The sequence below is a fragment of the Stenella coeruleoalba genome (genome assembly GCF_951394435.1).
Source record: "Stenella coeruleoalba genome assembly, chromosome: X".
NCBI lineage: Eukaryota > Metazoa > Chordata > Mammalia > Artiodactyla > Delphinidae > Stenella > Stenella coeruleoalba.
The window spans coordinates 108,706,837-108,720,605 of NC_137152.1; the positions used below are offsets into that span (position 1 = coordinate 108,706,837).

General features: G+C 40.8%; 1 protein-coding gene across 1 annotated transcript in view; it reads right to left on the bottom strand.

Annotated features, from left to right (window-relative positions):
* Positions 1-13,769, bottom strand: part of GPC3 (glypican 3) — a 444,101-nt gene that overhangs the window by 156,191 nt on the left and 274,141 nt on the right. The window contains exon 4 of the mRNA XM_079911642.1: positions 9,644-9,777. Coding sequence (XP_079767768.1) covers positions 9,644-9,777 — 134 coding nt within the window. The remainder of the gene's footprint in view (positions 1-9,643; positions 9,778-13,769) is intronic.

Sequence of the window (13,769 nt, forward strand, 5' to 3'; positions counted from 1 at the left end):
GCAAGAAAAACTGAACCTCATAGCAAAGCCTTCCAATTTGACTTCCCTAGAAGTTAAAACAAACAAACAAACATAACACTCTGAACTTCTTCCAGCCTCCCAACTCTTGCAGTTTTTTCCTTGGCTGATCATAAAGATCACTGACAAACTGGAGAAGATTCAGAGAGGGTCTATCTAAATGTCGAGGGGACAAAGGGCTGCAATAAACCTAAGACCTCCAACTTTAGTATGAAGGGATATTACTTGGTGGGGTCAAAATAAAAGTCTAAGAAAGCCACAAAGACTGTGAATAATGTCTAGGTCATCAAATTCTAGAACTCGGGGAATCTCTCTGAAACTTGAACAAGGTAACTTGGAGAAATAACAGACCATCCTGTATCACAGAGTACGCATTACCTCCATAGGACATACAGGATGGACCTAGGGAGAGATAGTGTTTTTAAAACTTGCTTCTGAATTAGTTATTTTGAATTTAGAACACAGTTTCATTTAGGAAATATGATATAGTGATGGCTGGATTCTCAGAACAGCCCCTTAAAACCCATTGGGAGTAGTAGCTAAGAACACTGATTTTGGAGTCTGACCCCCGTGAGTTTCAAATGCCAGTTACTCTCTCACTTACTTAGCAGTAAAATCTTACTAGACAGATTCTAAACTTCTCTGAGGCTTAGTTTCTTTATCTGTAAAATGAAGCAAATGATAGGCTGTTGGGATGATTAAATGAGACAATGCATATAAAGTGTTTAGCATAGTACCTGGCACAGAGTAATACCTCCACAGTGTTAGCCATTTGGCAATTTATTTTCATTATTATGAGCCTCTAGAATATAAATATAGTATATATATGAAATATATATTATATTCCAGATAAATTTATGTATGCAAGATAATTAAGTTGTTTTCAAGTTCCAGATAACTTTACATGTGCAAGATAAATAATACTTCATATTTTAAGGTGGCTATTAAAAAGTACAACCATGTTTTCTCCCTAAATATTTTTCCTGTTATTCTTTTTCAAAAATTAGCTAGCTATTGGGCTGGGTAAATCACTGGACTAATCTGGTAAAGCATTTTAGATGGTCTTTGCGTGGTAGGAAAGGGGTGGTGGCCCTCACAAGGATTTGTGTCTAAGAAGCCGAAATTGAGTATCAAATGTGGAAGACCACGCCAAGATGAAGTCGAGTTTAAAAAGGTAGGTTAATCATCAGGGAGAGGCAAATCAAAACCACAGTAAGATACCACTTCAAGATGACTATAATAAAAAAGACAACAAGTGCTGGGAAGGGTGGGGAGAAATTGGAACTCCCACACATTGCTGGTGGGAATGTAAAACAGCACAACCACTGTGGAAAATAGTTTGGTGGTTCTTCACAAAGTTAAGCATAGAGTTACCACATGACCCAGCAATTCCACTACTAGGTATATAGCCAAAATAATTAAAAACAAGTACTCAAATGAGTACATGTACACGCATGCTCGTAGCAGTACTATTAACAATAGCCAAAAGGCGGAACAAGACAGATAGGTAAACAAACACATATTCTATACAATGGAATATTCTTCTTCTTTTTTTTTTTTTTTTGTGGTACGTGGGCCTCTCACTGTCGTGGCCTCTCCCGTTGCGGAGCACAGGCTCCGGACGTGCAGGCTCAGCGGCCATGGTCCACGGGCCTAGCCGCTCCAAGGCGTGTGGGATCATCGTGGACCGGGGCACAAACCCGTGTCCCTGCATCGGCAGGCGGACTCTCAACCACTGCGCCACCAGGGAAGCCCTATTATTCTGTCTTAAGAAAAGTATTCCTGCGTGCTGCAACATGGGTGAACCTTGAAAACATTATGCTAAGTGAAAGAAACCAATCATGAAGGATCACATATTATATGATTCCATTTATGTGAAATGTCCAGAACAGGCAAATTTAGGGAGGCATAAAGTAGATTTGTGGTTGCTTTGGGCTGGGGGGGGATGACGGTTGGGGAATGATAGCTAAAAGGTGTGGGATTTCTTCTTGAGGTGATAAAAATGTTCTAAAATTGACTGTGGTGATGGTTGCACAACTCTGTGAATATAATAAAAACAGCTGAATTATATACTTTAAATGGATGAATTGTATGGTGTGTGGATTATATCTCAATAAAGCTGTTATTGAGATTTACCTCCAAAAAAGGGTAGAGAAGAGGTGAAATATGTCTCAGAGAAAGAGAGTCTTTGTCTACGAGAGAGATACTCCTTGGAATAGTGGAAAGAGACGATCAGGAGAGCTGGGAAAGAGCCAGGTTTGGATGGACATGAAACAACGGCCCGGGTGAAGGGTGAGAAAAGAAATTTATAAGGGCCACAACTTCAGCACAGCAAGAGCTGCAAACAGTGGTTAAAATCTATTTCTTCCTTCATCTTATAAAATGAAGTCTGCTTTTTTCTCATCATAAAAGAAATATATGGTCACTATTGAGAATTTATAAACTAAAGAAAAGTAGAAGGGGGAACAAAACCTTATTTATAGTGCTACCAGCCAGATAATCACACTTAATATTTGGATATGTTTCCTTCTAGACGTTCCTCTCCAGTAAAGTTTTATGTTTATTTCTCTAAAACCTATTCTTCTTGATAGGCTTGTTCACTGAGTTCTTTTTGGTTCTCAGTGTATATTACTACCATTAGAACCCACCTAGAATCCCAGGTAGATTTGATTAGAAAAGAACATCAAGGGCTTCCCTGGTGGCGCAGTGGTTGAGAGGCTGCCTGCCGATGCAGGGGACACGGGTTCGTGCCCCGGTCCGGGAAGATTCCACATGCCACAGAGCGGCTGGGCCCGTGAGCCATGGCCGCTGAGCCTGCGCGTCCGGAGCCTGTGCTCCACGACGGGAGAGGCCACAGCAGTGAGAGGCCCGCATACCGAAAAAAAAAAGAAAAAAAAAAGAAAAAAAAAGAAAAGAACATCAAAATAATGAAATAAATACTGGTTCTCAAGTAATTCCCAGGACCTGTGAGATGAGGCAGTAGCCACTTCTGTGACAACGAGGAGCAGGGCTCCAGCACATTTAGCAAACTGGCCAATACTTCTGAGTCCCCAAATACAGTGTTACGGTGCAGGCCATTCCTTCACGCAAAGGCTTCTAAATACCGTGAGAAAACAAATTTTGGTTTCCAAAGAAACTTTGATTTTTGAAAGGAAAGCCAGACATCCTATTTTTCAGGGTAGAAGACTTTCTAAACTGTTGGAGAGTTAATGAGCTTTTCAAAAGAGGGCGACAACAGGTAATAATGTCCTCTGACATCACAGCCCTGCAAGCAGCAGAGTGTGACAGGAGTAGTTTACTGCCTACTGGGTTTACTGCGCCTGTCTTATTTCTTCTCTTCTTTGTCACTCCTTCCTAAACTTGTTCTGGCATGGGAATTAAGTGTATTTTATTTTTACCTTTTCTTAAATAAAGCTTTCTATCCCCCTGCTTATAATTTTAAAAGGAGGTGAGTTGAATATATTTCTATTTATCTCTTTGAAGAAAGATACCTGAAACTAAATTAAGTGACATATTAATTACCCATGTATGACTCAGTCCAGATTTCTTTTCTTTGTGCTTGTAACCCATGACAGACAACAAAAGAATCTCCACCCATGAACTAAGGCAGTCTGCTCAACTGAATTGTCTCTGAAAAAAAAAAAGGATAAAAGTTTGGACAACTAGTTGCCCAGGATGGGAAAACAATTTGATTGAAGGGAATGTTCTTTGATTCGAATTCCACTTTATTCTAATCATACATGCCAAACATACCATTTGACATATAAATAGTGAACCCTACAGCTCTCACTTGGGACAAACCCAATGCTTGCTCACAGCAGTCTACTCAGGAAAAAGAGTCTATCCAATGTGTTAAATGTGGAACTAAAGGACAGGGCCCCTTTGCGTGCACGAGCCATTTTGAAATATTGCAGCTAGGCGCACGTGATCTTCCCTGGGGGGGCTCCCACCATCCTCAAGAGAAGCGTCCCCTTCTTGGGTTGTGGCCGAGGGGATTCCCTTTGCTTTCTTGCAATGATTTGCTTGGGCAGGCATCAAAGCAGCACTAATTGGAAACCACTGCAAGTAAAAAGCAGCCTTTCATCCCCAGCTGCAGATCCTGAACTTTTCTCCTTTATCATTAAGGATCTTACTTTTCTTAATATAAAATAATATGAGCTCATTATTTTTTTAAAAAATTAAAAACACAGAAAAGCCCATAAACTGTTTATCCTTAGAATGATGCAGAATCATACTTATTTCTGCTGCAGAGAACCTTTCATGGTCTGACTCCAAGCTATAATTTTCTACATTCCAGAGACTAGCCCATACTTTTTCTCATACTGTTCCCTTTGCCTGGAATACCCTCGTTTCCCTCCTCCATCTGTTGAATTTCTACTCTTCCTTCAAGACCCAGCTCAAGAGTTACGTTTTCGCAAGAGAGCTGCTAACCTTCCCATCTATGACGCTGCCACTCTTCTGTACATAGCTCTGTTTTGGCACTCACCCCTCAATGCATCAAAACTATTTGTGTGTCTGTCCCCCTAACTAGGTTAGCAGCTTCTCGTAGTCCTCAGAGCCTAATCCTTACACCAGCATAGATGGTGTTTACAAAAGCTGAAAGAAGTAGAGTCCTATTCAGGGCAGAATGACTTGCACCAGAGCTGAAACTCGACGATTCACTCAGGACATACTTTGTTGTGTTCAGAGGGTGGAAGGCAGCAGTCTGAGAGGGAGTGGGAGTAAGCATTGATTCTGGACCAGGGAGCTGAGATCAGCTTTTGTTCTTTTCTTTCTAGGTCATTTACTAGTGTCACCTAATCCACTGCCCCTTTAGACCAAGTCAGAGAGGAAAGGGAGGAGGGGGAGTGCGGGACAGGGAAGGCTGGAATACGTAGATGTACTTTCACAAGGGTGGAGGGACTGTGTGACTTTCTCACAGGTTAGCATCTGGGCCAGAAGCTCGGTGTGTAGATGCTGAATGGACTGTATTCAACTACAGATTTTGTGTTTGGAAAAGGGAAAGATATTGCTCATGTCATAAAATACCAAACTTTATGGGCGATATGCAAATGACAAGGTACACATTATCATAGGGGAAGTGGTGAAAGAGACATTCAATAGGGCAAAGGAGGGAAAGCCTGACATCTGAGAGGAGCTGAAAATATTAGAGTTGGAAAGGCCTGTGAAAATGTCATTTCTTTTATTCTGATTGTACTACTTATGCATCTTGTCCTACCCTCACTGTTTTAAATCTGAGGACAGATATTTTCAATATTTGTATCCAAAAGGAATGCTGAGTCCCATACTTAGGCCACCAGTTGAGTATCAAATCGCCTTTAAATTGAACTAAGCTATTTCTAAGATTAGTTGTGTGTTGCAAACTACCCAGTTGGGGGCAGACAAAACAAACGGATGACTTCTGAATGCTACCAAAGGAATCCTGCGTTTCTTTGTGTGTTTTTATTTTAATAAGGCAACGGGGCTTTTCAACTCATAATCAGGTTCAGCTTGCTCACAACCTCCACAGACTGAATGCTACAATAGGGCTCCTTTCTAATTATCATATTCTTAACCACGGAGGATGGAGCTGGAGCATGGGTGTGAGGGATGCTGGAGGTACATATATTCTTTTGGACTGTGAAATCCTGTGCAGAACATACTGAGAAATGTATAGAGGTTCTAACACTCTGCCACATCAGATTGCAGGGGGGCAGTGCATTTAGCAAGAGATCATCTTAATCCCCTATTCTCCACTCTCCCTAAGAGGGTTTACAATGCTATTTGACAGAGTTAAATGAAATCAGACACTCTCCTGTTGTTTTATTTTCTTATTCTGCCAGAGAATTCAGAAGGAAGGGCTCCATCTCAGTTTTGCGTCAGTGTGCAAAAAAGATGAGAAACACCATGGGGTGGGCTCACGTTCCCAACCCCCAAAGGAGCCCTGCCTGCCTATCACTTACTTAAGTCTACGGGCTTTTGCAATTTTTCTTACTATCCTTTCTTCTCCTTGGGGGTTAGCAACAAATTCAAAAACGAATCTAAACAAAGTGTCAAATCTGGGTGCTTAGCCAAAAACTCATTTACCGATTTTTTTCTTTCCCTGGAGGAATCAACATCCACAGAGCCCTCCCTGGTAAGGCGAAAGGGAATAGGTCCCATAGAGCCCAAGACAGAAGCCATGGCAGCAGGACCTTAATAAACGAACGTCCTATCTACTTATCAATGTGTCTAGGTTGACAGGGTGATCTCAAAATGCGACTGGAATACTGTGTTTATTTTGAAAAAGCTTTGCATGTGATTCTGTTACAAATTAATATACCGCATCCTCAGTGAAGCCTCCACTATACCTGGGCAGAGGTTCTCTCCGTCCCTGTAGGCTGCCTCTTTGCACTTACAAAACTGTTTTGAAATGATCGCTGTTTAAGTCTATTTCCACATTAGACTGATTTGGAGGGCAGAGACTGTGTTTTGATTTCCAGTGCACAGTATACATTATGGCACATAATAGGTGTTTCCCAAATTTCTGCTGAGTTGAACAATATATAATATATATATAATATATATAATATATATATAATATATATAATAATGCTATATATAAAAACATTTTATTAATATTATACTATAAATGTAATATAAATATAATAATATATAAAACAAACATTGTATTACTTATAATTTCTATTTTACTTTATATATTATTTATAAATAATTAATCTATAATATTATATAAATTCCTCACTTCAGTGCAATATGCAAGAGGTTTCCACTAGTTAAAGGTCAATAAGTGAGGTTAATTCCTCAGGTGGTTTGGGCAAAGAGTGAAAGCAATGGAGAGCAATGGACAAAGGACAGACAGGGGCTAAAGAGGGCCTGGAGAAATGGCCTAATTTTGTCTTCCCAGAAAGACAAAAAATTTCCCAAAGGACCCCTATGGTATATGGAAATGGTTCTCAGAGTATTTTGGTGCCAGGATCCCTGTGGTGGTTTTAAATATGTCCAGGGACTTCCCTGGCAGTCCACTGGTTAAGACTCTGTGCTTCTACTGCAAGGGGCCCAGGTTCGATCCTTGTTTGGGGAACTAAGATCCCACATGCCATGTGGCACGGCCAAAAGATAAATAAATAAATAAATAAATATAAATAAGTAAATAAAAATAAATTAAAAAGTCAACAAACTCTGATACTGCTCCTTTCAAGAGGTGGAGCTTAATTTCCCTCCCGTTGAATGTGGACTAGAACTGGTGACTTGCTTCTAGCAAATTGAATATGTCAGAAGTGACAGTATTGTCACTTCCAAGACTAGGTCGTGAAAGACATCTCAGCTTTCTCCTTGCTCTCTTCCCTGGCTCACTTATTCTGGGGAAGCCAGCAGCCATGTTGTGAGGACACTCAGAAGGTCCGTGTGGTGAGAAACTGAGGCCTCCTTCAAACAACCAACCAGCACTAACTTGCTCCATGTGCAAATGAGCCGCCGTGGAAGTGGCCCCTCCGGCCTCAGTCAACACTCAACGGACTGCAGCTCCAGGTAACACCTTGACCAAAATTTCTTTGAGACTGAGGACCACCCAGCTAAGCCGCTCCCAAATTCCTGACAGAAACTGTGAGATAATAAATGTTTGCTGTTTTAAATAACTATGTTTTGTAGTAACTTGTTATATAGCACTAGATAACCAACACAACCCAAAGGGTCCCCCCCACCCCTGGCCGTACCATTCGGCATGCAGGATGGAACCCACGCCCCCTACAGTGGAAGCGTGGATTCTTAATCACTGGGCTGCCAGGGAAGTCCCTTTTCTTTCTCTCTTTCTTTTTTTTCTTTTCCAAAGGGTTCTTAAAAATTACTAAGGACCCCAAAGAGCTTTTGTTTACATGACGTATATTTATTGATGTCTACTGTTTTAGAAATTAAAACTCAGGAAAAAAAGTTTTCAATTTATTATTAGTTTTAAACTAACAGTAATGAGTCTTTATATGTTAGCATAAATTACATTTTTATGAAAAAAAGTGAGAAAAGCGGTAATGCTTCTGCATTTTTGCATACTGCCTGTCTTAATAGGAGTCAGCTAAATTCTCCCATTGGCTTCTGCATTTAATGTGTTGCCATATTTTATTTTGGTTGAAGCGTATGAATAAAAGCCAGCTTCACATAGATATGTAGTTAGTAAAAGGAGGATCTTACAGACCCTCTGAAAGGGTTTTTCTGGGACTCCCTGAGTTCTCAAATCACACTTCAAAACTGCTGCTACAGGGAAACTAGAAATTTATTAGGTTGGAAGTCACCAAAAGAAAATGTTACTTCCTGAAATGCTTCTTTGGAGGACTATCTCCCAAGTGCCCTTGCTGCCCTCTCTCTAAACTGCGCCATATATGCCTAAGAGTTACCGTTTCAAACTCTCCTGTGGTAAACGGACATGAAAGGAATAATTTAGCCCAAATATGAGACTATTACTTATTCCATCTCTTAATTTTCCATCTCTAGGCCAATCTCTCCCAATCCTCTCAAAGTCATCGTGAGGCAGAACTCATGTCTAGCTATTCTTAAGCCAGTGGCAGGGTTGGCTACCTGTGCAGTCCTTTTGGGGAAATCAATTCTCCCAGGTTTGTGTTGAGCTTCCCAATCCAATTTCCACCCCTTATTTGTAACCAGAAACTAGAAGAGGGAAGGAGGGAATCTGGATAAGGGGAGGAGGAATGAAGAGTATCGTAACAAACTTTAATTTGGTCTCTTGACTGCTATCTTAAGGAATAGAAACCAAATCCTTCATTTTATCATTCATAAAAGAGTGTGTACTACTTTATTTTAAATAGATAACTAACAAGGACCTACTGTATAGCACAGGGAACTTGGCTCAATATTCTTTAATAACCTGAATGGGAAAAGAATTTGAAAAAGAATGGATACCTGTATGGGTATAACTGAATCACTTTGCTGTACCCCAGTAACTAACACATCATTGTTAATCAACTATACTCCAATATAAAATTTAAAAAAAAATTTTTTTTTTTTTTTTTTGCGGGCCTCTCACTGTTGTGGCCTCTCCCGTTGCGGAGCACAGGCTCCAGACACGCAGGCTCAGCGGCCATGGCTCACGGGTCCAGCCGCTCCGCGGCATGTGGGATCTTCCCGGACCGGAGCACGAACCCGTGTCCCCTGCATCGGCAGGCGGACTCTCAACCACTGCGCCACCAGGGAAGCCCCCCCAAAAAAAATTTTTTAAAGAGTGTGTACAGTGTGAAGTGTGTGTGTATACACATGAGAGTGTCTTGCCAGTTTCTCTTTGGTGAACTCACCCCTGACTCACTGTTTTTGGAAAGCCACAAACCAAGCCACGGAATTGTGAGACCAGATCATAAACAGAAAAGGTTTTGTTTAATCAACAAAGATCTTGAATAGAGAAGTCTATTCCACCCTGTGTTGCTGTACTGGATATTTACATATGGTAAATTTACATTTAAATATGGCTTGGATATAATACAATATCTTTTTTCTTTAACATTAACAGATGATAGATTCAATTCATCAAACACTCTACTCAGAAGAACTAAATAACATGTATTTAAGAAGCTTCCCTCCAATGGCTGTTGACCTTAAAACACAATTGCTAATTGTATGCTGAAGTAGAGAAAAAAAAATCTCTCACCTTCTTCGGCTGGATAAGGTTTCTTCATGTTCTACATGAGCAACTTTTAATACCTTCTTGTCAATAAACAAATCTTCAGGATAATAAGCAGATCTATACTGACGTTGTTGAGAATGGGCACATAACTTGCCAATCTGAAAAAAGAAATGCAATATAATTATATGATACTTTCACAGACATGATAGTAGAAACAAACTCTGAAACGCACTTCAATTTCTTCCCCAATTTCTTTTTAAAGAGCAGAACGAAGCTATTACTGGAGTCAAAAAAGGTGATAATGCTTTTAAGGCAAAGAACCATCTGTGGAATAGAAGGCTGAAGACTGTGGTAGGGGGCACTTTGAGCACAGTCTATTCAGAGACTTCCTAAGATGAAAATGCTCTTTCTCTATAGTGAAGTACACATTTGAGAGGACCCTCCACACAGAACTTACGTTACTGATACCTTTCAATGACACTTGATATTTATCCCTATGAAGTTCACAAATGGTAACTGCCAAGTTTAGGAAAGTCTGGTGAAGGAAGTGAGGGGTGTGACAGATGTGTAGAGTAGTCTGTTAATAGAAGAGCGACCTCCTGCGCACAAAGTGCTCCTGATTCTTCTGAGCATTTTGTTAACTCTTTTTTCAATGATATAAGTTTCAGGTGTACAGCATTATAATTTAAAGCTTAGGGCTTCCCTGGTGGTACAGTGGTTGGGAGTCCACCTGCCGATGCAGGGGACATGGGTTCGTGCCCCAGTCCGGGAAGATCCCACATGCCGCGGAGCGGCTGGGCCCGTGAGCCATGGCCGCTGGGCCTGCGTGTCCGGAGCCTGTGCTCCGCAACGGGAGAGGCCACAACAGTGAGAGGCCCGCGTACCGAAAAAAAAAAATTATTAAAGCTTAGCTCTTTTATACTCATATAGTAATGATAACAATGGCATCAGCTCTCTTACTTTTCTCAATTCTAAATGATTGATTTGGTTAAACTACTTGGAGATTTGCTATTTTTTTCACTTTTGGTCAAAAGCCTGAATGAACTTCTGTATAAATAAGTATGAATATTAACACATGTCTCCCTTGTGCCAGACACTATGCTGCATTTCTTTGTGTGTTATTTTACTAAGGCAAAGGGCTTTTCAATTCATAATCAGATTCCAACAGCCCCATTTTATAGCTGAGGAAATTGAGGCTCAGAGGAGTTAAGTGACTTGCCTAAGACAAATAGGCAGTGGATTCACTGTCTGACTTTGAACCCATTTGTCTGACTTCAAAGCTAACGCAATATCACCTTCTGAGAAGATGATGCTTTATTTTCAGTTGCTTACATTCTACATTTTGTGGGGGAAAAAAAAAGAATTCCCAGTTCTCAAAAACATAGCCAACATAGCCACGGTGAAAATATAGATTGTATACTTTAGGAAAAATACTAGAAATACCTTGTGAAAACAAGGGTTATATCTTTGTCACTTCTGTACCTCCATGGAATTCACACTGGATTTTGTACACTTAGGTCCTTAGTAAAGACAAATTAATTGAAGTGAACTGAAGGAAAATCCTCGTGTCCAATCTGGCACACCATTCCACTGACAGGACATGGGCTCTGAGTTGTAATCCCAGCTTTTGGATTCCTGAAGATAGCCCTGAAATATTCTCTAAGTTATGTATCTCTTTATAAAAGCATAAATGGCACTTGGCTTGTAGAGCTTTGGAAAGTTATCCATATATAAATACATTTTTGAATTAGAAAAAAATCTAGAATCAGCAGTAGCATCACCTTTTATGAAAGACAGTAGCTATAGTATGATATTCAGACAACTACTTCTGAATAGTTTATCTTAATGGGAATGAAACAAAAGTTGCAGACACTTTAAAATATTCCATTTGGTTTTGGAATGTATGATACTGAATTTTGCAGATGTGTTTATGTAACGCTATTTGACTTGGGCTAATATTAACTTTAAATGAAGAATCTGCAATCTCTGAATTTGCCCTACTTGGTAGCAGTCTGGTAGGGTACTTTAGGTAGCAGACTGCCCGGCTGTACTGCGGAGTTAACTTCCAATCACTTCCAAAGCACGTAATGCAGCTACAAATAACTGAGGGTAGCCTGTACATCATAAAATTATGTCCATAGACACATATGTGTTTCTTTGTTAAACTGCAGGTGAGCATTCATGGAACAAAACCTTGATTTTTCCTTCCATGAATATCTATTTGTGACTCTGTGAACATACATCAATGTGAGAGTCTATTTCAGCAGGATCAAAGTATTCTTCATCAGCACGTTCGGGAGCACAGGACACATTCTCTTGACTGACACCTGTTCCAAATCCAGCACCAGAATCAAAATCTTTCACACATCTTTCACAGTAACTTGCCTACTTGCAACCCACAGCTGTGAAATCTCCCTCCCCATTGAAAGACCGCCCCTTGTATCAGTGAATACTAACTGGAACCCAGCAAGACTTTAAAGTTTTTAGCCCCTCCCAATCTACTGGAAAGGGCTGCAACTGAGGCAAAAGCAGGAAGGTAAGAACAAATGAGAATGTAGCCAGCCTGCAGTCTGACCCTTCTTCCCAAGCCACCCAATGTGGCATCATCAAGCCGACTTCCCAAGGCTCTGTGTGGGATAAGGGGCAAACAATGGTATCCTGCCAACACCCCCATCTGAAATCTGCCACGTCTTATCAGACAGCCTGTATTTTCTTCCACAAATTTACCATGAAGCAAATTCTTCTCATATACAAAGTATTTGTCATGTAGACACCCCCTTTGGGCCCTTCTCTCCACATCTTTTTCCTCCACACTGTGTGAGCTGTAGGTGAATATTACGAGCTTATTCTGAGAAGTGGACACAAAGAGAAAACATAATTTACAAAGAGGTGGGGTATTAACATTAAAGAGGTCCTTTCATCTTTATACTTGGGAAACATCAGGCTATGCTGGGAGACCTGGGTCTTATTCTACAGCTGTACTTGCTAAAGAAGCCAGCCTCCCAAGTGGCATTTGAGAAATCAGTATCCTGCCCAGGAGTTTTAGGCTCTTAAATAAAAAATGCAATCCAATTTCCTTTCACTGACTAATGTACCTAGTCAAGGATACCTCTATCTTTAAATTTAGTTAGTTGGACTGAATTTATTGGACAGAAAGGTGTCTCTATCAATAGACCTGGAATATAAAACCTTTTCGTTTTCCGTGAACTGTGATTCCTAATGGTGCCTTTATATATGTGCCAGAACCTGTGGCAGGGAAAGCAACAGTGCTCTGAAGTGTTATAAGACCTTGAAGTGTTATAAGAACGCAGGGCCTCTGACCATATCCAGGCCAGCAATTCATTCTAGTAACCCTAGCAGCATTCTTCTCTAGGCAGGGTCCAGAAGCACTGGCTTTATACACACATGAGGAAAATACACCGCTGGGCCCAGCAAGGTAAGTAAGAGCCCGGTAGACTGGACATCAGGAAGCGCAGCCTACAACCCCACTTCTACCTCTCACTCACAGAAGGACTTCCTTTTGACCTGCTCCCACAGTTTCACTCCACTCTGGTCTCAAACAAAAGAGGAAGATATGGTATCTGAAGTGCCATATTTTATTCTGGGCTCCTTTGAAAAAGGGAGGGAGGAGTTACTTTGCAAGTAGAGTATGTTACCAAAGATTCTGAAACCGTGCCAAGCATTTGATGCAATTCACGCATGCGCCCCATAATTGACATGTCAAGCTACGCCACTGGTTACATTCATCCTCGGACCCCCATTCATCGTTGGTTCTAGGAACTCTCAGGTGACAAAAACTCAGACTTGATCTTTCCCTGAGGATGGCTGAGCAGAGAAAGTGAGCCTGTATTGTAAGCTTCTCATCAACACCAACACCTCACTCCGCGCGAATGCTTCACAGAAAACGTCTACATCCATTCTCCATTCTCTCCGGTGAGTCCTACAACAACCCTCTGATGCATACAGTGCAGGTATTATTGACCCGATTTTAGAGATAAGGAAAGAGACTCACAGAGGTTAAGGAACCGAAACAAAGTCAAATGGCTAGGAAAGGGCAGAGCTGGGACTCGAACCCAGACCTGTCTGACTTTAAAACCTATGTTTTTCTTTGCACTTTTTCCCCCTATGCCATGGGTTTCTGTCAAGAGGA